The sequence below is a fragment of the Vidua chalybeata genome, chromosome 8 (assembly GCF_026979565.1).
Source record: "Vidua chalybeata isolate OUT-0048 chromosome 8, bVidCha1 merged haplotype, whole genome shotgun sequence".
Classification (NCBI taxonomy): domain Eukaryota; kingdom Metazoa; phylum Chordata; class Aves; order Passeriformes; family Viduidae; genus Vidua; species Vidua chalybeata.
This window is the reverse complement of record NC_071537.1, coordinates 18,942,752-18,964,978: the sequence shown is the minus strand read 5'-3', so window position 1 is coordinate 18,964,978 and position 22,227 is coordinate 18,942,752. Positions and strand designations below refer to the sequence as shown.

The window sequence follows — 22,227 nt, the reverse complement described above, 5'->3', positions numbered from 1 at the left end:
AACTTTCTTGAGAAACAATTGCTGGAACTGTTTTGAAATGCCATTTCTCTTGCACAGGGACTCGGTGGTATTCCAGAAAGAGGTGCTGTACTAGCCTCATTTTTCATCAGTGTGGAAAGTAATTAGTTCCTAAGCAACAGTTTTTTGTGCTTACTCCATACAGAGAGGAATTGAATTATATTTTCTTCCTTTTTCCATCTGATTCTAGATCTCTTCCTCCTTCAACAACCTGGATCCCTTTGGCACAGGACAGAGCCTTCCTCCTCTGCAGGTGCCAGAGCAAGTAACTCAGACCACCTTGATTCCACCATTAAAAAAGCCACCCAAGTGGATTCGCAGACCTGTGGGGGTTTCATTTGCAGTAAGTGAATGGAGCATCCTTAGCTGAAAATGCAATAGATGTCTTGTCTTGTGACACAATCCTTTGCTTTCACTGGAGAAACCTGTATCTTCCTGTTAGTTGTTTTAATGCTTGTTTAAGGTGCATTGTGGTATCCCATGAAGTGAAGTTTGCTTAGTCTCAGTATTCAGATATATTTCCAACAAGAAAGAGTCCTGTAGTGGAGAATGGGAGATTATAAGTAGAAGTTAACAAAATTGAAAAAAAATTTGTAAAAGCTGTCCTTGCAGGCTGGCATATATTCCCATTCTCCTCTGTCTGTCTCTTTCCTATTCAGGCATTTAATTTTCCTCACATCTTTGCTCCTAAATTGGATGGCTGAATTGTTATTTTAGCCTGTTGCTTGACTTGTTCTTTGTCTGTCTAGTGCCTGCTCTTCACCTGATAGTTTTTATCATTGCAGTCTGCCTCTCCATGTAACAAAAGAACTAACAGTTCTGTTCAATGGTACTTTTTCCTCTGTGCCTCTCTGGCACTTGCAATTGGCTAGGCCTGATCGGATATGCAGAAGTGTCAAATTTATCAGTGTTCAGTTCAGCTGAAGGGCTCATAATGAAGAGCTCCCTCAGTGCTCATACCATCCATGCACACTAAACTCTTGGGTTCCTTGTGATCACTGCTGGAGCTTGGGTCTACCTTGCTAAATGAAGAACTGAGTAGCTTTTACCTTTGTTTATAAGAATACTTATTGTGTCTCCCTCTGTCATTCTCAGTTTGGAGGAAAACTGATTACCTTTGGTCTTACCAAAACTCCTGGACAGCAAATGCAGCAGACTTATCCACACCAGGTATTCATCAGTCAAGTCACTACTGAAACTGAATTCCTACTCCGATCCAAAGAACTGCAGATGGCCTTACAGTCAGGGAACCTCCTTGATTACTGCCAGGGCAAGATCCAGACAGCCAAGCTGCCATTTGATGAGAACCTTTGGAACTTCTTGAAGGTAGGATGGCTGTGGTGAAATACAGAGGTCAGTTCTATGGTCCTGGGATGGAATATGGTCCTCTCTAGCCCTTTATATTCCTGTTCTTTAAAATATAAAATGGAATTGAATGAATATGCTTATTATTTTTCTAAAGAAAGTTGAGGTGTTGGAGATTGTCTTGGTTTTCATTACGAATGGTCTTTTCAGTGGACTTGTTTGGGCTTCCTGAAACAGGATCTTTTCATCTCAACACACTGCCAAGCTATATCTGCCTGCAACCTGTGGAACTGTACATTATTATTTTTTAAGATGAAATGCAAATGGATAATGAGATACCCTAGAACAAAGGAGAGTGCTGTGGTAGCATGAGGACTGACTAGCCTTCATGGACAATTTGGTAGCATGAGAGTTTGGTAATAAGAAGAGGTCGTCCTTCTGAAGAGGCAGAACTTAGTCTTGGCAGTGGTTTACAGACACTTGTGTGTCTGGTTTACAGACACTTGTAGCAGACTTTATGGAGGGCAAAATATTGAGATATTTGCCATAGTATTATATTTGTGTGGGAAATCTTGAACAGGATGGCCAGCTGTTAACCTAGGTGGTGAAAGTGGTCTCCATTGCAACAATGTCTTTGGTTGCATTAAATGAGACACATCAAACTAATTTTTAGTCACTTTTTATAATCCATCTGGTGTGTGGTCCTGAGAGACCACTTCAACACATAAAGAATATATTACACCTGATTGTCTTAAACTACAAAGTAGGCTTCTGTAGAAAAGTGTCCTGCAGCACCATTCCTACTTCTGCAGGGGCAGTTTCTGAAATGGACTGTTTACAAGTATCTTATACATGTACAGTTTGATCCTTTATGTAGAAGAAGCAGCATGGGACTTAACTGAGACAGACAGATTCTCATTGCAGAATGTAAATCATGCATTAAAGCATATAAATAGTGCCTGTCATTTAGACTGTGTTTAGCCTGTGGGAATTTTTGGGAGTGTCTGAAATCCTCATCCAGGGAGCTTCTGTAACAGTTAACTAATTCTTATGAAGCCAGCTAGCAATTCAGGCAACCACCTTGTCTCAGTTTCATCCAGATTCAAATCAATCAATTTTCTCTATGAAGATATTAGCTTGGCAATTCCTAGACTATCCATGGAATTAATGACCAAGTACACTAGGTATGTATACAGTCATGGTCCTGATACACAGTTGTACCTCAGTTGTAACTGTGGCAAACTTGAGTTTTGCCCTTTTATCATGATTGTAACTTAAATTCCATACATCTTTACACAATAGTTACTAAGTGGACTTTTCATAGTTGAATTCTTTATCTATAAACTGAGTTCTGAACTTTGCTGCTGTCAGAAGCAGCTAACTATTGTCAGTGTGTAGATGTCTATGATTTTACATATTTTTTTGTCTTTTTAATATCCATTGGTACTCAGGTGAATTTGGAGCAGGAGTCAAGGACTAAACTTCTCAAGCTGCTGGGCTACAGTAAAGAGGATCTGCAAAAAAAGGTAAGGGGTATTTTCAATAGAGAGAAACCTTTACAGGACTAAAGCTGCTGCAGGGGATTTGTAGGGTTCTACTGGAACTGAGCAAGTGATCTCATAGCACACAAATGACCAAAGTGTGTGAAATTTCAGCTGGGAGTCACATGAAGTATACCCCACTAAAAAGCAAATGCAAGCACTTGTAAGGGTGTAACTGTAGTTGTACTGAATCAAGCCAAAGGGGTCTTGAGCCCAGTTACCTTGCTTTCAGTTGTTGGTGCACTGGGAAGTGTTCAGCAACAGTGCAGTTGTGAGAGCAAGAGCTTCTTTTAGTATTCAGCTCTCTGTATCTCAAGGGATTCTTCAACCAGGAAGAAGGTGACAGGTGGGGACAGTCTGGCATAGTACTGATGGATAATGATCTGAAAAGGATAAATAGTCACTGATAGGCAGCCAGCCAGGAATAGGGTGAGGTGGAAGTTTTCAAACAGGTGAAAGAGTTGGGGGAATTGTGTCTGGGACTTGCCAGGCTCTTGGTCATTTTGCTGTCCAGGTGCTTACTTTGCTTTACTCTGTGTGTCTGTTACTTTTCTAGATTGCCTCATGTTTGACTAATGGGATCCCAGATAAACAGCCCCTTCCTGAGGCAGGTGATAAAAATGCTGCACCAGATCAGGTATGTCCTGTACATCTTGCCAGCTTGGGAGAGCAGAGGAGGGCAGAATGAACTGGAAGGTCTAATTCTAGCCACAACTTGTTGGGCTCAATGCTGGCATTGCAGAGGGCAGTTCACAGGCCTGTCAGACTCTCACAGGGTCAGACTAAATGATAATGATTTTCCCTTCTGGCTTTAAAACTAACCAATGAACAATGAAGGACTCCTGGCTGTTATTCCTGCAACAAGGTTTGCTTTGCCTGTGTTGATTTCTTCAGTGGTAGAATTAGCCTCACCCCAGCTTAACTTGAAGCTACTGTTCTGGCTTTCCTCTGTGAAGCTTCTGCTGTGGTTTTTCTTTCTTTTTCACCTCTATCCTCTGAAATGTATTTTCACATAATTTTGGGATGTCCATCTTCAAATGCCTTCCAAGGCCTGGTTCACTGTAAATTTTTCTCCTCTGAGGTATCTAAAACTTATATCCTCTGATTAGTAATCATCTTCACAAGCCTCAAACACTGGATGAGATATTCTAGGAGCAGCAATTGTGTCCGGCATTTCAGTAAAGCACCACACATGGCTGTGATCCAACCTGTTATTTACAGATTTTACTTGTTGTTCTTGTCTCTGTTCCATCCAGAGTAGTTCAGCTTGCTCAAGGGCTGACAGTTGACGAATGCTGCCCAGCAGTGCTGTTGGCATTGCATGTCTTGCACCATCAGTCTCCTAAGCTTTGGACAATTGCAGCACTGCTCTTGTTGCTTCCCTTGTGAAACTGTGCAGATAGATTATGCAGTGACAGGAGTTTCCAAATTGAAATTAGATTTATATGAGCATGCACAACCAAATGGAGAGCAGCCCCATCCCACCCTGTAATCCAAAAAACTGTTTTGGGTAGAATATGTGTGTACAGTGAATTAAATAAGCTCTTGCACTTTTTGCACAGCTTTTGATGAATTCCAGCGATGATGTAGCTGCTGTTTCTTCCTCTTCAGCCTTTTTTGATAACCTCATCCCACAGAATATGAGCACATTGGAGATTCCTGTCACAGAAGGTATGTTACATAAAGAGTGTTTCTGCCCTCTTAAGAAAAGGGGAAAGGAGGGAAATCCAGAAAATTCAGAGACCAGGAAGAATCTAGTTCATTCCAGCAGATGATCACTTTTAAAACATATGATCCCTTCAAGTGTTATGCAGCATATTGCATTGAGCATAGAAATACTTCTCCCAGGTGAGAGACCCATTAAAAATATAGAAGAATCTTCTAGATGATGGAAGACTTAGAATCAATTCAGTGGCTTTTTTGCGTTTCCAAATTTTCTTTTTGCTGGGCTTTTAGCTGTTACTGCTTTTTACTGCCTGCTCTTTAAAACAAGCATCATCAATGCTTATGAGTGTTGACTCTTTGAGTTGACTCTGCTTCTCACCTCTGTAGATACAGATGGACTCATCAGCCAAGCCCTTTTGCTGGGGAATTTTGAGGGTGCAGTGGAGCTGTGCATGCGAGCAGAGCGCTTTGCTGATGCCATCATCTTAGCTATAGCTGGTGGGGATAACCTCCTAAAGGAAACCCAGAAGCGCTACTTTGCCAAGCAGAAAACAAATCTCTCTGTGGTAAGTGATGGTTTTGTGTACACACTGAGCAGGGGAACGTGTGCACTGTCTTGCTAAATGTTTCTCTGAATATATGTGGAAATGTTTTTTCTTCAATGAAGGAAGTAGAACGTCAGCAGAATCTGTGCATCTCCTATTGCATTTACTCTAATATCTTGGTAGTTTTATGACAATTTTTTGTTATCTACGTTGTATGTCTTTGTACTCTATTCCTTTTTTTTTTTTAACGGTTTCTGTCTCAGCTTCTCATGCTTATAACCTGCGGTGCATACTGCCCGTTTGCAGCTCAACTAGGAAGTTCGTAGCTTATTAATTTACAAATGGGGAAGTGTAACAGAGGTTGGGATATCTTAACACTGTGCTTCCAGTCATTGATATCAGCTGCTCTGAAACAAGATATGTGTTAGATCTTTAGTCTTGTCTAGTGTGGCTGTTTCCATATTCTTTTAAGTGCTTTGTTGGGCTTTTTTACTTTCCTTAGAGGCATCAGGTTCCAATTACTGTTAACATAGGAATGCTGAGATTGTTGGACCTTAATGTATAGTGAGGTAGTCTCTGCATGGTGGAAAGCATGTTTGAAAGTGAGCTGTTGCTTAGACTGTCAGCTCTTTTTCTTCAGTGACTGACAGGCCTTCTGCTTCCCTTACAGCTGCTTTCTTCCATTGTGCAGCAGAACTGGCAAGATATTGTTTGCACGTGTGATTTACAGAGCTGGAAGGAGGCACTGGCCATCTTGTTAACATACTCAAAGCATGAAGACTACACTCAGCTCTGTGGTATGCAGTGTACTATCTTTTGATACAATTTACCTTGCAGAGGGTACCTCTGGGCTGCTTACAGAAAGAAGTGGATAGACTTAAGAAAAGGAAGCACTTCTTAATCATTACAGCTATCTGGAACTTAAATAAGTGTGGACTGTTGAGTTAGGAGAGTGATAGGTGCACACTGTAGTTGAGAATCATGGTGTAAAGTTGTCTATGTGGATATTTCCTGTGACCTCTAGAAGTAGCATGGAAAAAAAAACAGGATAGATGCTATCCCTAGGCTGAGACATGAAGAGGGTGATTTTTATTCCGTAGAATAGGGTATTTAGTATGCAGTAAAAGGTCCAGTGGGCTTCATTCCACTTAAAACAGGTTTCAGCACCCTACAATTGCCCAGAGATTCCCACACCTCTTTGGGAAATTAAAAAAAATAAAAAAAGTGTTGGATTTTTTTCACTGAATTCATCTGTCATTTCTTTCTTTTATGTGTTTGGGCAGACATAAAAATTGGCAGATGTAAAAAAAATTTTTTTTTTTCAAACAGGTTTGCTTTGGGTTTCCTTCCCATTTCTCTGTTATCTAACAGTTATGCAATGGAGCTGGTGAAGGGTCTAGATCCCAAGTCTTATGAGGAGCAGCTGAAGGAACTGGGGTTGTTTAGCATGGAGAAAAGGAGGAGTGGAGTGACCTTACTGCTTTCTACAACTCCCTAAAAGGAGGTTGTACTTCTCCAAAATAGCAAGTGATAGGAGAAGAGGAAACAGCCTCAAGTTGCACCAGGGGAGGTTTAAACTGGACATTAAGAAAACCACCTACACTCAATTGGTTGTCAAGCATTGGAGCAGGCTGCCCAGGGAAGTGGTGGAGTCACCATCCCTGGAGTTATTTAAAAAACAAGTATATGTGGCACTTAAAATCTTGGTTTAGTGGGACTTGGCAGTGCTAGGTTTATAGTTAGATTCAACCTTAATGTTCTTTCCTGATCTAAATTATTCTATTATTCTAATTAGGTGCAGATTCAAAGCACTAGGGTTAATGAGCTCTTCCAAAGGGGAATGTGTTAAATGTTGGCTACATCTCTTCCTCCCTAGACATGCTGGGTGCCCGCCTGGAGTCAGAGGGAGATGCAGCCCTGTCCAATGATGCCTGCCTTTGCTATATCTCATCAGGCAATGTGGAGAGGCTGGTGGAATGCTGGGTAAAAAACCATGAGACTTCATCACCACTTGCCCTACAGGTACAGGCATTGTGATGTTGGTTTGACTCCTCTTTAGGCCAGTCTGGTAGCCCTGAACTGTTTCCATTTTCTCATCAGGGTATCTGGCTTCCAGCAGACAGTGGAGACCTGTTTGTACTTACCCAGTTATCTCCTTCTAGCCTGGATTATGGGCCTACTTTGAAAGGAGGCTTGCACTCTGAATCAGTCAGGGTTCGTGTGTTTACATTGCACGTAAATCCAGCCATGGACAGGAGTTACTTGCCTCTCACATACTGTTGTCATCACTGAGCTTCCTTTTGGTCAGGGAAGTTTGAGCTGTACCTTCTTTTTTACTGGTAGTAGCCTGGGATACATTTGCTGCTGTGCTTGTCATGTATGACTTAATGCTGCAGTTATCTGGCTGTAGCTTCGGAACAGCCTTAGCAAAATAAAATGAAGTCTGGATCATGATATTCCCACTGCCAGTAGAATGATCACATATAGGAAGTCACACCTTGCAGATAAATCAGGACTTCTAAGTCAACATTGTTACCTACCTCTCTTCATTTCTATTGATTATTTAACAGAATCACAGAATAACCGGAGTTGAAAGGGACCCACAAGGATCGAGTCCAGCTCTTAAGTGAATGGCCCGTATGGGGATTGAACACACAACCTTGGTATTACCAGCACCATGCTCTGACCAACTGAGTTAATCTCAGTAATCTGTTGCACTCAAACCAGACCCGGCTAAGTCACTAAGTCCTGTTGTGTCTGTCACTTGCTAGAATGAGCTAGACAAGTCTTCCACTTGGATAGCTGCAGATAATGCCCTCTGCTACATAGTTCCTTGGTTTTGTAATCCCACTACTGAGTAAAAGCAACAAAAAGACATCTTTAGCACTCCTGGTTGTTTTTGAAACTGGCCTCCTCCCAGTTGCCAGATATCAGCATGTATCATTCTACAGCTGTAAACACTGCTTTCAGTGCTAGGAGTTGAAGGAGTTTTGAGTAACTAAAACCCTTCTGGTCCTTTTGCCAGTAGTAGTTTTTTCTAGTGACTTTCTCTTGGTATGGTTTTAAGCCTTCCTCTTCCAAGTTGATCACCTGTAACAATAGTAGCTTCCTAGTAAAATGGTCACAGTTGATTGGAACAATCTTGTGGCTTCTGATTTTCTTTTTTTTTCCCTTACTATTAAAGTAGCAATGTCAGGGTTTGCTCCCTGGTTCCTGTTTTTTTCCAAGTGCATCTGAGGAAATGGTCATCAGTGACAGTATTTGGTGTAGAGGGGAGTAACTTCTGTCCACATTGGCCCTGATGTCACTGAAAATGGGGAGAGCCATCTGGTATTGTCTCAGCATGAGATAGACCAGTAAAGCTAGTCGCATTCTGAGTAGTCTTATTTCTTCCTTCCCCCTGGATTATTCAGGATCTTATAGAGAAGGTGATGGTGCTGAGCAGGTCCACTGAGATGCTCCGAGGCACAGCAGGACCAGTACCAGGCCCTGTCTTGGCAGAACGAATCACGCAGTATGCCAATCTCCTGGCATCACAAGGATGCTTGGCAGCTGCAATGAATTACCTACCCAGCAGCTCTAAAGAGGTAAGTGAGCAGCAAGCTGTTGTGGGAAAGAGTAATATAGGGAAGGAAATTGTATGAGAGAGAGCTGGGGTTTTGTCATGCATCAGGACTTAAAGTTTCACCTTAGTTATGCTAACTTGAGAATAGAGGGGGAGGAGGGAAGGAATTCCAGGATATGGGTTTTGTCTTCATTTGCATTTTCTTTGTAGTGCCTTTGATTCAAGGAAAAGGAAAGAGTTTTAGAACTGTAAAATGGTTGATGGAGAACAACATTGGGAAGCAGCTTGCCAGGGAAGCTGCTTCTCTTCTTGAAACTAGCTGGTAGAGGAAGGGAATGAGGAGATCACCTGGCAGTTTGAAATAAATCCATCTAGTGCCTAAATGTGTGTAGGGATTGGGGAGGGAATACTATAAAGACTGAGGGAAGGATCAGGGAGCCTTCATCTGCCTGATAGTATGGCAGGTGATGTCCTGGATTGTCATTTTCCATTTGTTGAGTTTTTTTTCCTGGTGACTGTTGGGGACATGGTTGGTTTTGCAATTTGATTCATAGTGCTTTAGGTCAGTGTCTACTTTAAGTGCCTCCCCAGCATTTTCCATCTGGGGCTCTCAAAGTGCTTCTTCTAAAGCACAGTTTGTTTCAGCACCTGATTGAACAGCTCCGAGACCGGCTCTTTCATGCTCAAGGAGAGAATGTGGGTAATCAGCAGCCACCCCCTTTTCCCTACACTCGTGTCAATGTAGGGGTCGTTAAACCCACAGCAGCCAAGGGTGGTTCCATCCTTGAAGGAGCAGCCCACAAAGCAGGTCCCAGATACCCAGAAAAGGTAGGCCCTAAACTCAGGTGTTTGTGGCTTGGGAAGAGGGAGGAAGGCTACTGGGTTGTGGAAGGCATATGAAGTAGTATGAGATGACATAAACTGCAGACACTAAGGAATTCCTCATTGATGACCTTCACTGGAGCAAATGCAAGCTCTGTGACAATCCAAAAGTAAGCTATCTGGCATCTTTTCACAAAGCCCTGTCCTACTCGCAGTCCCTGGAAGAGAATGTTACAAGTGTAGTGATCCACTGAGATCTCAAATCTTAGGGTGAAAGGGGCTGGGGTCATTTTCCTATGCTCATCTTACCCTGATATCTTAGTAAAATTAGTATAGTATGGCTTCATGGCTTCATCTCAGTTCTTGCACAAGACTGTTTGCAAAGTTTTGCTTCCAACCTCTATTATTCCATTATTGTTCCTTCATTATTTCCTCCTGATTGTGCTTCCAGGAAGGCATTATATGGGAACTTGCTCCTGAGGACTAATCCTTTTGAGAGCTGGAGGATAGTCTGAAGAGTGTGGTGCTCATCTTGTTGAGCAAATTACATGGTGGGAAAGGCCTTTGATCGAGTGCATTCAGGGCACCAACAGCAGCAGCAGCTTCTGTTGCCTGAGAAGTGACAGAGATAGAAATTGCATCTGCTAGTATTGTGCATGCATATGATTCTGTCGGCCATTTGCAAGTTCTTTGTTTTTTAATTGCAGCCCAACTTTCCGTCATCATCGTTTGCCCCTTCAGCCCCATCTCAGCCTTCAGTGCCTTCCCTCTTCACGCCTCAGCCAGTGCCAACGATGTCTGTGACACCTCACCACGTTGCCCCTCCCCAGGCCAGCACGGGTCCACAAACAAGTGTCTATTCCAGAGGGCACCCATATCCACAGTACAACTTGGGCTTTAATCCAGCAACTGTCTCAGGGCCAGGTAAGCATTGTCGGATAGTTTTGTCCATTTCTAGGTTCTCTGAGACTAAAGCCTTCAATGTGGGTGGTTGCTCTAGTTTTTTCCTCACAGGCCTATTGTACTGACAAAGAACAAGTCAGTTGTCTAAGAGGTTTCTCAGTGCTTCTGACAGATCTAGTTGTAGTAACTGTTGCTGCATGTGTGCTGATACTAAGCATATATTAAGGTGGAAAAGCCACAGCTGGCTTGGTGGCAGTTTCACTGATGTAGCCTAGGCTAGGGGGGCACGGATATTAAAGGGTATGGCTTGAGGAAGGGAAGTTACTTACTACCAAGAAGGATAGTGTCACGAGTAGTTGGCACATGAAACAAGTGATGCTGATACACTCTCTTTGTTGTCTGTAGCTGTGTCACAGTCTCAGCCATTTGGACCAGTGGGAGTCAGACCTGTTGGTCCTGCTCCTTTCTCCAGCCAGTCCTCTCTGCCAGGACAGTTGATGCCCATGACATCTCCTGGTGTTCCAGCACCCAGACCTGCCCTCTTCACTCCAGCTTCAGTCCCATCATCTCAGCTTACTGCAGCCTGTCCTCTCCCTGTGGCAAGCCAGTCTCCTCTAGACTTCTCTTCAGCACCTTTCAGCTGCCCCATGAACATGGGTTATCCTCAGGGAGGTCCTGGAGCTCCATCTACTAAACCACTGCCAGCAGCCATTCCTCCTCCTCCCACAGGTAAGTACTGCTTGTGTGACTTGTGTGTCCAGGACAAGCCCAGGTGGGGTTTCCAGTGTGTAATGGACATGGATCTTCTGAGGTCTGCTCTGTCTCCATTAAGGCTGGATGTGATGTTGAGGCAAACCTTACAGGCAGAGAGTGCTGAGTCTTGCTGTGGTGCTGAAACACAACAATGGTGACAGTTTCTTTCAGCTCGCTCAGTTGCTCTGTCTCCCAGGTTGTGTTTGCAAGATGATGTCTCTTCAGGTCCTCAGAGCACCCTGAATAGTCATCTCCTCCAAAGGCATCTGCTCTGGTGGAAAGGCTGGTGGTTCCCATGGAACGCCTGATGGAAGGTTTGCTCATCTCACCCTTGCTTATGCAACTTACATGAGAAGTGTATTTGAAATGGTGGGAGAGCTTCCCTGTCCTTGAGATACCCTTTATTTAGCTTCAGGATTAAATTCCTCTGTCTGCTGTGCTCTAGTGCTACCGTTTTCTTCCTGTTGTCATAAAGGGCTTGTTTGGGAATCACTTCTGGATTCCTCGCTGCAGTGTTTCAGACCCCTCTGGGTCTATAGTTTGAATCCAGTCTATTGTGTGAAGTCCTTGCTAGCATGATGAATAGAAAGTGTGTTATTGGACCTAGTTCTCCATGGATGGGCATTCCTTCTATTTCCCAGAATATCTGGTGTTTATTAATTCTCTGTTTGCTGTCTCAAGGGACAGGCTTAGCCAGGCTGTGGAGATCCCTAACAACAAGGCTGATAATCCATAGATCTTTGAGCAGATGCTTCTCCAAGCCACATGTATGCTGAGAGTGAAGGAACTGAAGCTATGATGTTTGCCTTCACCTGAAATCCTTTGCTGACCTGTGTTTATCCAAGGATAGCAAATCCCACTGTGTGAAGTCTGTGGGGACTACACACCAAAGGCTCTAAGCTATACAGCTGGACAAACTCCTTCCTGAAAAGCTTTTTGGCATAGTAATCCAGTGAAATTACTCTCTGAATTGAAGCTGTTGGTGATTATGCCTTTTCCATCCTGCCTTGATTTTCAGGTTTCTTCCCTTGGCTAGATCCCCACACGGATCATGCAGGTAGTACCCAGAGAAACCTCCAGACCTGTGGGGCAGGCAATGTTGCTGCTTCCAGTGAAATGCATGTTTTGTTGTGTGTGCATGCATGCGTGCTCACTGCTGTTTGCTGTTCCCTTGCATGCCTGGGGAGCTATACAGGTGGGGTAGGGAACATACCTGTCCTGAGGACTAGTAAGTGACAGCTGGGGATACTGGAAGTGAAATGAAAGTACTATGCTATTACTCATGAGTTTGGGTACAGAAAATAGGGTCTCCCACGTCTTCCTTCTCTATTTCCCTCCAGTTCTAGAGGTATTAGACCATTTTCAGTCTCTGTCTTTTCAGGCAGTTGCTGGGCCAGCAGGACAGGGAAGCAGACAGTTTTCCTGTCTTGGTTCTCTAGGTAAGGAACAGGCCAGTAGCTGTAATTCATCTCTCCCTGTCACTCTCCCAGCCTTGTGCTTTCCTCCTGTGGTTTGGAAGAGGTGGAGTCCCAGCAGAAGCAGTGGTAGAGTAGAGCTTCCCAAGCAGAATTTGGCAGCTCTCTTCCAAGGGGAACTGGAAATCCCTTTTGGCTTTAGTTAAAGGCTGAGGTTTGGCTTTGAATCTTAGTTTGACTGTGGGAGAAAATTTGGACCCAGGGGGTTTTCTGACTGATACTTTGTACTGATTTCTCTCCTTGGGATTCATTGGTGTTGGAAGGTAGTCATATTCTACATTGTCAGTGGGGTAAGGCTCAATGTCTTTGTGGTCTGTCACTGTTCTGATTGCTGCTCTTTGGCACAACCATCTACCAGGCACAAATCTCACAGCTTTATTTAGGAAATCCAAGTATTTATAGGCATTTACATCTCCAAGCAGTCTGGCTGTGTGGAGTGGGAGTTGTCCCTTCAGCAGAGAAACAAAATACCTCAGTTTCTCCCTGTTAAGGGAAGATGATTCCACGGCAAGGATTTCAAGCACTTCTTTAGGCTCAAGATGCCCTTCAGGAATTCACTACTGAGAAATTCCCTTCTCCTTGGCAGCATTTGCCCCCAGTTTTAGTGGCAATGTATGGCATGCTTGGTTCAGCAATACAAACCGGCTTCCTTGAGAGTGCTTTCTTGCCTGCTATTATTGTTCTGCTTTTGATTTGTATTTTTCTTAATCTGAAAAGGGACTGTAAAATCACTCAATCTGACTGGCCAAAATTGCTTGTTTTGGAAATTCCTGAACATAGTATCTACAGCTCATGAACATTATTGCTAACACAATGAACAGACACCTCCACTTGCAGAAATCCCAGGATCCTGAGAGTGTCAGGGACAGGGAGAAGGACAGCAACATGTGTGCTCATCTCCTTTCTGGCCAGAATAATCCCTGATTCCAGCCTCTGATGGTCTTGTTTTTTCTAGGACAGGCATTGCTGGAGACTGCTGCCATGGGGCACTCCTTTCAGGGATGGTGAGAAATCCTATTTCACAAGTAGCATAGGGAAGATAGCATTTCAGCCAAGCAAAATGCACCAGGGTCTGTTGTCTCTCATGTCTGATGATTAAGTGCCTGGCTTAAAGGGTATAATTTAAATAGCTGTTTCCAGTGAGGATACAGAGTGCCACTGGGTTGGAGTAGTGCCAAGGACTGCTGGGCCACAGACTCAGTGGGGGCCAGCTGAGTTCTAGGGCACAGAATCCCCAAGCTAGAAATAGGTGCCAACTTAATTAAACTTCTGACCCAAACTCATCAGAGAGCGAGTCTTGAAATCATGGGAAAAGGGAGGGCAAAAAGAGGCTGCCAGAATTGTAATAATAAAGGTAATTAAAGTAATGAAGCACCTTTTCCATCTTTCCCCCTGTGATTTTTAAAGCTTAGTTCAGGATCAATAGCTCATTAAGTGTGGCTCTGAGCTCCAGCAATTCTGATATTGCCCCCTTAGAATTCCTCTGTTTTCTCACAGATTATTCCTGTTTCATGGGCTTGAGGTTATTAATACTGGGGTTTTGTCTAAAGATGCAGGCACCTTTACAGGACAGCAGCAGACAAGGTAGTTGCAATTTGACCTTTGCAGAATGAAGAGTGGACTCAAGTCTTTTGATGTCATGTTGTCTGATGGATTTTAAATTACCTGGAGTGAGGTTGGAGTACCACAGAAGCGTCTGCTGAGACACCCCTCTGCTCCCAAAGCATTTACTGGTTAAGTCTATTCCCTTCTATTTGGCAGTCAGCAAATTTTGCTAAGCTTTGGTTCTGAACATGATTTTGGAAGGGAACCCACCCCTAAATCTCTCTGCCTTTATCAGAACAGCCTGTATTACTTTGGACTGCCACCATGAGCATGAGAAGCCCTCTCACCTGTAGCATAGCTCTTGCTGTGCTACCACAGTGCCAGATTCTCTGAGGAACCCCAAGAACTTCTTGAAATGTGAGGTGCACACTTATGCAGGTCCCCACCAAGGTTCAGGCCTGACTCTGAGGCTGACTTCTGCAGCTTATACAGAATCTAGGAAGCTTCAGGTAGCTAAAAAAAAAGTTACCTGTGTGGAAGTGGATGTGTGCCAGTTCAGTCTGATCAGACATCACCTCATTAAGGCTGTGCACACACTAGGATACTAAGAATGAAATTAAGAAAGGGAAGGGGATGCAAGAGCATCTCATGGGCCTGTGAGCTGGGTTTGAAATTCCTCAGCTGAAACAGTCTAAAGGTGCAATGACAAGGGAATTGGAGTTAAAGGGCCTTCTCCTGAAGAAAGTTCTAAACTGTGCATGAATTGTTGCTGTAGCCAGCTTCTCACAGTCTGGGGTTTGTGTTTTGTCCTCTGTCCTGGCAGCTCAGGAATCTTGGAGTGATCCCTCTACTGGAAGAGGAGGCCTTCAAAAGAAAAAGGTATGTTTTCAGCTACAATATGTGTTGGTTGTCTTTTAGCCAGGGAGTTCCATGTGACAGATACATTCCTATAAATGCTCGCTGTCAAACTTCGCAGGTCTCTATCCCTGTTGCTCTGTCTACATCTGCACTGCATGCATGGCTAGGACTGGAGTCTAAGTAATCTTGACTCTTTGCCTGCAGGGTGACTGTTTTGTTATCAGCTCTAATGTTGCATCCTCTGTCAGTACTTCCCAGGCTGCCTACAATAATTTGTTGTTAAAAATATGGATTTAATCTTATCCCCTTGCCTACACAATTTTTTTGATAGTGGCTGAGGAAGTCACATTCTTTTCACACCTGACAGCTAGGGGCAGCATTTTCCCTCAGAACAGTGAGACCAACAGTGATTTTCCTCAGATGCTGATACCAAATGATAAGGCACTGGTGCTGAGAGACGTTAGGACAGGTGTAGCTGTGAGCTGCCTGCTGTGTTGGTCCTGCAGCTCTCTGCCTTGATTGCACTGGAGGGCCTGTGAGCTGAGCTCTTCTGCAACAAATGGTCTCAGTACCCCATTTCTATCACTGGTGCCTGCTGGCAGGTGTGATGAGAAGCTTCTTTGGCATCCTTCCCACCCCCCACCCCTCTTCTTTAGCTTGGAACAGACTTCTCGCCCTTTTTTCTGGCAGCATAGCTGGGAACCTGCTTCAGGCTGTGCTCACTACAACAGGATTAGCCTCTTGTTAAAACCATCTCCTTTTGATCTATCCCTGTTGGAGAGAATCTGTCATGACTCTCTGGCTTAGCAGGGGCATGATGAAGTGTTTGCAAGAGGAATCTCCCCCCATGTCGTGGGATTTTCCCCAATACTTGCTCAGTTGGACACTTTACTGCTGCTAATCTCTACATTCAGGACTCGTGCCGTTGCAGAGACCAGGCGGCTTTCTGAGGACCAGTGCTCTCGGGGTAACGGATCTGTTTGATTGAACAATTCCAGAGGGGTTTTCTTGCTGTCGCTTTGACTGTTCATCTAGGATGGAAGAGGAAGGGCCCTATTCTCTGAGTCAGGGGGCTGAAAGAACAGGGATATGTTCTTTCATCATCTTAAGAACTGAAGATTCTTCAAGTTAGAAAGGATGTTGAATTTTTCTGTGGAAAAGCAACCAACCCTTCTTCCTTGGACTTGATTTTCTTGATTTTTTTTTTTCTTTCCTTTCTTTGCTGACAGTTGCCTGAGAAATTTACTCCTCTGGCCCCCATCACAGCTCCAGTAATGGGTGTGGCTGCTGAACCCCAAGGGATCCATCCTCAGCTATCCAGGTTGCAAGAATCTGGCCAGTCACCCCCAGGAGCACCCAAGGAAGGCAGCTTACAGGTACCAGGGAAAGTGGGGCATTCCCCAGCCACCAGCATCTTGTCAAGTAGAAAAACAACTCAGCTTTTGAGGTTCTTACTACTTGGCAGCTTCAGAGGGCTTATGCTGCTCCCTAGCCCCTACAAGGCATCTCTGCTGAGCATTAGAGGAGTTGCCAGGTTGGAAAAATGACACCTGGGTATGGGTGGGAGAGAGCAAGGGAGACCAGGCAGGCTGTCAGCCTGCTGGGAGTTGAGAATCCACAGAGGCCTGGAGCTGTATCACAGTCTGAAGATAACTTAACTCTGTGCTTCCAGATATTCTCTGAGTTTGTGAAGGGGTGAAATTCTTTCTGTTCTCTAGTTTGAGGAGGGGAATCTACCTGCTCTGGCCTTTCATGCTTCTGTTGCATTCATGAAGCTGCATTTTTTTTCTGTCAGTATCACCAGCTACCTGGGGAAAGCATTGAGAGGAAGGAGCTGCCCCCTGAGCACCAGGCTTTGAAGGCCACGTTTGAAGGGTTGGTGCAACGCTGCTCGGCTGTTGCCACTGATCCAGTAAGTCCTCCCTTCTCTGATCTTGGACTTCTTGTCCCTTATAGATGTTTGACTGGTGTTTCCTTCTTTTGGTTGGGTAAGGAAAGGAAAAGTCTTGTCCCTATAACCAAGTTAATCTCCATTTGCCTCTTTCCTTTAGGCTGCAGGCTTGTTCATCTTTGGGATCTGAGATGCATTCTCTAACTTTTAACCCCTGCTTCTCATTGCCTTCTTGTAGCAATGATTCTGTCCTCCTGGCTCTTTCTTTTAAGGAAAGCAGAAGAATTTACTCAGCTAATTCAGTTTCACTGGCTTGATCTGCAGATAGTTCCTGCAGAGCTGGTATTACCAGATATCTTTAGACCTTAGAGGGAAAGGCTGAGATATGTCAGGTGGAAGAGAAAGCCAAACAATCTTTATGTCCAAGTAAATGTAATTTCTCCACCCTGGTTCCTGAAAGGCTTTTGGCACATCACATTGGATGAATGTGTCAGACCAGACCGTCTGGAAGCAGAAAAGCAGTGTTTGCACATTGTGTTAGGTTGCTAAGTTTTCTGAGTGCTTGGGGCCTCTAAGAAGCCTTCCAGAATAACTGCTTGATAGGTGTTAGGATGAACACTGAGCCCAGACTGCTATGCCAGAGTCGGGCAATTACAGCAGCATCTTCAGTGTGTTTGCTCTGTTCTTTCTGAGGGTGCAGCATAGCAATTTCTGGGGGCATAATCTAAGGTTCCCTCTATGGACAGAAAGGCCTGTTGGTTTGGGCTTAAGCACTTAACTCAGGTGGTGGTTGAATAGCTGTCTCTGTACAGCAGTGCAAGGCACCTAAACTCCTGTGGCTTCCAGCCTATTCCAGCAGTGCCCAGAGCCAGGCATTTGTGTTCATGGAATAAGTTACCTGTGAGTGGATTATTCAAGATAGGGTTAATGAGGTCAGTCTTATCAGAGCTTCAGTACTCACTTCACACGCTTTCCTTGGTGGTTACCTAGAGTGGGAAGGATATTCCCTCTTTTCACGAAGGAGACCAGGAAGAAGCTCTTTTTTGGGCCAGTCAGGGTGAGGCTGTCTGAACACCCCATGGGTCAACTAGCAGATGTTTCTCACACTTTGGAACTTGTCAGTCTATGGTCTGCAAGTACTGGCAGAAGGGAGGAATGCCTGGGCTGGGAGATGGGAAAAGGGGCAGTCCATCTTTCTGTGCTGGGGAAAGAATGTGTATAGATGTACGTGTATGTATATGCGCAGAGTGAGGGCATGGATGGCTTGTATCACAGACCCTGGCTGTCAGAGGCTGAGATGCAGCTGAATGGTAAGGTGCTGTGGAAAGACAGAGGAAGGGAGGGACTGAGTGCGAGCACTCTGGCTCTGAAGAGGTGGCTTTGAACAAGCAATACCTATTTTGCTTCAGAAAACGCGAAGGAAGCTGGAGGACGTGTTGCAACGGCTAGAGTGTTTGTATGAGAAGCTGCGCGAGCAGGCGGTGAGTAGATGCCACCATTCCTTCTGGTCCTGCTGGGTCCCTGAGCCCACCCTGGCACTGGGTTGAGGGTCTTGGTGTCTGTACCAGTGTAACTGGCACATATTCTCATGGAAGACAAGGGACGTGCCAAACCTTGTAATGACCATTAATCCAGCCTGCCTTGTATCTTTTTTCTTAACTTTGGCCCAGACATAGTGTAAGGAAAAGTTGAGGAGGTATCTGAAAGGTGCTTTTACCCTTCAAGAAGTATACTGGCACATAGGTCCTGGGTGGGAAGGGGCAGTTGGGATTGGTTAAGTGTGAACATAGTGTAACTAGCTTAGAAAACTCGGAAGTTGGTGATGCCAGTTGCTGATGCCAGCTGGCAGTTGTAGTCTGGGAAAGCAAGGGGAGAAGCAGCTGTCCTTCCTGCCAGTGCTTGACTGTGTAGGTTCTGTTTGGTGTAGATAAAGTGGAGAACAGTAATGAAGGGTGTGGAGGGAGAGAGACCTGTGTTATATCACAGAATATGCTGACTCATTTCTTCTCCCTCTTCACAGCTCTCTCCAACCATCCTCATGGGTCTCCACGAAATTGCCCGATGCATTGAGGCTAAGAACTACCCACAGGGTCTCCTGGTTCACACCCAAGTTGTGAGCAGCAGCAGTTTCAGTGAGGTGTCTGGTTTCATGCCCATCCTGAAGGTCCTCATGACCATAGCAGGCAAGCTGAATGTGTAAAGTGTGGAGCAGCTGGAACAGTGCACACCAGGAGCTGGTGGACTGCCTCACCTGTTGACGTGCTGCAGGTTGTGGACTCTCCTTCTGACTCTGGAGAAATAGGTCTGTGCCAGTGCCTGGAACTGTTCTAAGCCAGCACGCCTGGCCCCATCCACTTCCAGACAGTCCACTGGTGCCTGCAGCTTCTGGAGACTGTTCTTTCTCTCTTCTTTCTTACTATTCTGAGGCCACTTTTCAGCCTAGGGATCTCAATTTCAGGCTGTCCAGGTTGCACAGAGGTCTTTCTTCTTCCCTATATCCCCAGCACAAAGGGGAAATTTTTCCCTTCTAGGCTGACGTTGCTTTTTATTTTTCAGGAAACAAACAGGGCTGGTACCTGCAGCACCACCACAGAAGAGCCTCAAGCTCTATTCCCTGCTGCAGAGTAAACTTCCTGAGTGGTAGCTGGGCTGCCTTGGGAACCTAGGCTGGTGTGTCACTCTGCTGGGCTGCAGCAAGGATCTCTCCTGGCTCCTTCTTTCTCTTCATTCTCATCCTTGACTCACCCTTTCACCTCTCTGTACCCATATCCTGCTACAGCTGGGGCTAACTACTAGTCTACTCTGGGCCAGCTTTGGTTTTCTTTCTTCTTCACCCAGCTCTCTTGTTTTTAAAAGTCAAGTCTCCTGTTTACCCTCTATCCACCTTCCTTTATATCTTTTCCCCCATCATCTGCCAGCTCAAGCCCATAATGTTTCAGATCCAGGGATGATATCCCTTTCCAGTTCCTGGGACTGTCCCATTCAGGAATGTTGGCAGGTTGTGCTCTGTGTGCTTCTCCCCAGAGCCAGTCACATCCTGTCTTGGGGCTAAAAGCTGCCCTTTCTGGTTCTTGGCCTTTTTCACTTCTTTTACTTTAGCACAGCTAGACTTTTACCTACTGGTATTATCTAAAGGCTTCCTACTTCAGGTTTTTCAGATGGTCTAGGGACTTTAAGAGCAGACTTGTTTAAGTCCCTTAAAGATTTCCCTTGAGCTACCCTGACCAGCCCAGACTTGAGCAGAGAGAGACAGCTCATTGCTACAGGTATGGTGCATTCATACTACCTACAGTTACAGATACATGCAGAGGTGGTTCTTAAAGGCCCATTGGCACTATGGTGGAAGGAATATGCTGCAGGAGGTGATCCTGTCAGGACTTGAAGATATGGATTGTGCTGAGACTTGTCATCACTGTGGCAATTCCTCTGGAAGTAGATGGATGAAGCATATCTGTCCTGAGGAAGAAGTCTGGGAAGGCAAATGGGATTTTAGGGCACATCTTTGTGTGTGTTTATTTCCCTCTTCCTCCCTCCTTGCCTTCTCTCTCAACATCCTTCTTACTAACCAGGCAGCATAATCATTGATCCATAACTGAGAGCAAAGCTTATTCCCAAGATTTGGATGCAGCCAGCTCCTATTTGCTCTTCTTGCTGCTTGAGTGATAATGCTATCGTGGGCCTGCGGTTCAGTGACATACACGAATCAACCTAGTCTACCATGAGACTTAGGAGGGAGGAGAATCAGAGAAGGGAGGAAGAGGACATGTCTCATTGACTTCTTTCCAGGTCAAAGTGCCTCCTTGTTGCTGCTGTGTTGTTTCTATTGCTGCGGTTTGATGCACTGAGAAATTACAGAACAGTGAAATAAAAGCTTGTGTTTTGTGATGCTTTTTTTCATAGGCTTGTTACCTCTGGCTGCATGGGACTTCCTCAGTCTGCATGGCCACCCACAGAGGGGGCAGTTGAGAACCGTGTGGGGCAAACCAGATTTTGGGTTCTGCTGCTATGGGTGGCATCCATCCGGGTGTGGTGAGACCTCAGGTTTTATGCACTCCTTAAGGCTGCAGGGTCAGAGCACTGATCTTCTCCAGATCACCTGCATCAGTTGTTACTGTTCATCTACATCCGACACAAGAAGGCCCCCAGACTCAGGTTCTCTTGAGGAATCTCAGCAGTGTTTGAGATTTTGTACTTGACATCAAGAGTTGGAAGTATGTAAACAGAGCCCTTGATGACATTGTCTCCCATTGGAAATAAATGTTGCACCACTGAAACCATGCAGCTTGGACTAGGATAAGGATTGGACCTGTGTGGAAATTTATACCCTTGAATTGTTAGTTCTTATCATTAGTTAATAACTTAGGAATATGTTGGCTGATTTAATTTAATCTTTTAAGGAGGTGAGAAGGCCTGAATTGAAACAGTACTGAGATAAAGATGGGGGAATCAAACTTCTTTCTTACAAAAGAAAGAAATTCTGATTTTTTTTTTCTGTCAGCTAGCTAGTATGTATGTACAACCCTGCTAGTCAGCGCACATGAAACTTTGAAATATGAAGGACTGTATTACATGACCCAAGGTTGGAGGACTTTGGAGGAAGCAAAGGCTTGAAGAGATTGTTTGAATGGTGAAAAATTGAAGGGCTGTTGCTGAGAAGGGCCCAGGGTTTCTGAAGGTTGTGGGTGTTAGGGACACACCACATGCATTCAAGGAAAAGAAGCCTTTTGTAGTTCTGCTGCTCGCAGAAGCAAACACCCAGTTTGGAGTCTTGAAGAGCTTTTGGTCTGGAGCAGTTAGCAAACAGCCTGGCCTAACAGCTGTCCCCCAGCAGGGACACGCAAAGCTGATTTTCAAAGGTAACACTGGTGCAGCATCAGAGTGGGGTTATCACACAGGTAGCCCAGGTGGCATACATTTGCTTAATGAGTGTATAAGGGAAGTCCCAGCTTTCTGAGATCACTTAACAAGCCTGGCATTTCTTAGATTCTGGTATTTTGGATTCAGTTATGGTACCCTCTGCCATCCAGCCCTTTGCTCTCTTTAACTCGGGCCACTTCTACTGCTGAGAAATAAGCACAGATTTTCCACATATCTCTCCGATACATTTGACATTAGTTCCCTCCAGCATGCATAGCTACTGCTACCCAGTACTTGTGCAGAGACTGGCTGTTTATGCTGCCTTCCCACCTGTCCTTCTGTTGCTCTGTTTTGCTTCCTGTTTACCCCTGTAAGCACCATCCCTGAAGCTCTCTGCTTTGAAAGCACGCCGAAGGGGGAACTGAGGTGACTCGCTTGAAAGTCTTGGAGAGGCTTGTGGCAGAGGCCATGTCTCTACAGCCCT

At 44.8% G+C, this 22,227-nt stretch overlaps 1 protein-coding gene across 4 annotated transcripts in view; it reads left to right on the top strand.

Moving 5' to 3' along the window:
* SEC31B (SEC31 homolog B, COPII coat complex component) overlaps positions 1-20,771 on the top strand; it is a 37,180-nt gene extending 16,409 nt beyond the window's left edge. For 3 of the 4 annotated variants that reach the window (XM_053949568.1, XM_053949567.1, XM_053949566.1), the window contains exons 10-27: positions 209-361; positions 1,114-1,344; positions 2,775-2,849; positions 3,421-3,501; positions 4,427-4,535; positions 4,917-5,095; positions 5,745-5,871; positions 6,951-7,096; positions 8,488-8,661; positions 9,285-9,467; positions 10,169-10,385; positions 10,770-11,093; positions 12,136-12,174; positions 14,961-15,016; positions 16,225-16,371; positions 16,791-16,907; positions 18,296-18,367; positions 18,907-20,771. In XM_053949568.1, the coding sequence (XP_053805543.1) occupies positions 209-361; positions 1,114-1,344; positions 2,775-2,849; positions 3,421-3,501; positions 4,427-4,535; positions 4,917-5,095; positions 5,745-5,871; positions 6,951-7,096; positions 8,488-8,661; positions 9,285-9,467; positions 10,169-10,385; positions 10,770-11,093; positions 12,136-12,174; positions 14,961-15,016; positions 16,225-16,371; positions 16,791-16,907; positions 18,296-18,367; positions 18,907-19,086 (2,610 nt within the window). In that variant the 3' untranslated portion in view covers positions 19,087-20,771. The remainder of the gene's footprint in view (positions 1-208; positions 362-1,113; positions 1,345-2,774; positions 2,850-3,420; positions 3,502-4,426; positions 4,536-4,916; positions 5,096-5,744; positions 5,872-6,950; positions 7,097-8,487; positions 8,662-9,284; positions 9,468-10,168; positions 10,386-10,769; positions 11,094-12,135; positions 12,175-14,960; positions 15,017-16,224; positions 16,372-16,790; positions 16,908-18,295; positions 18,368-18,906) is intronic. The other variant, XM_053949569.1, reaches the window with a different exon arrangement.
* Positions 20,772-22,227: the final 1,456 nt, after the last annotated feature.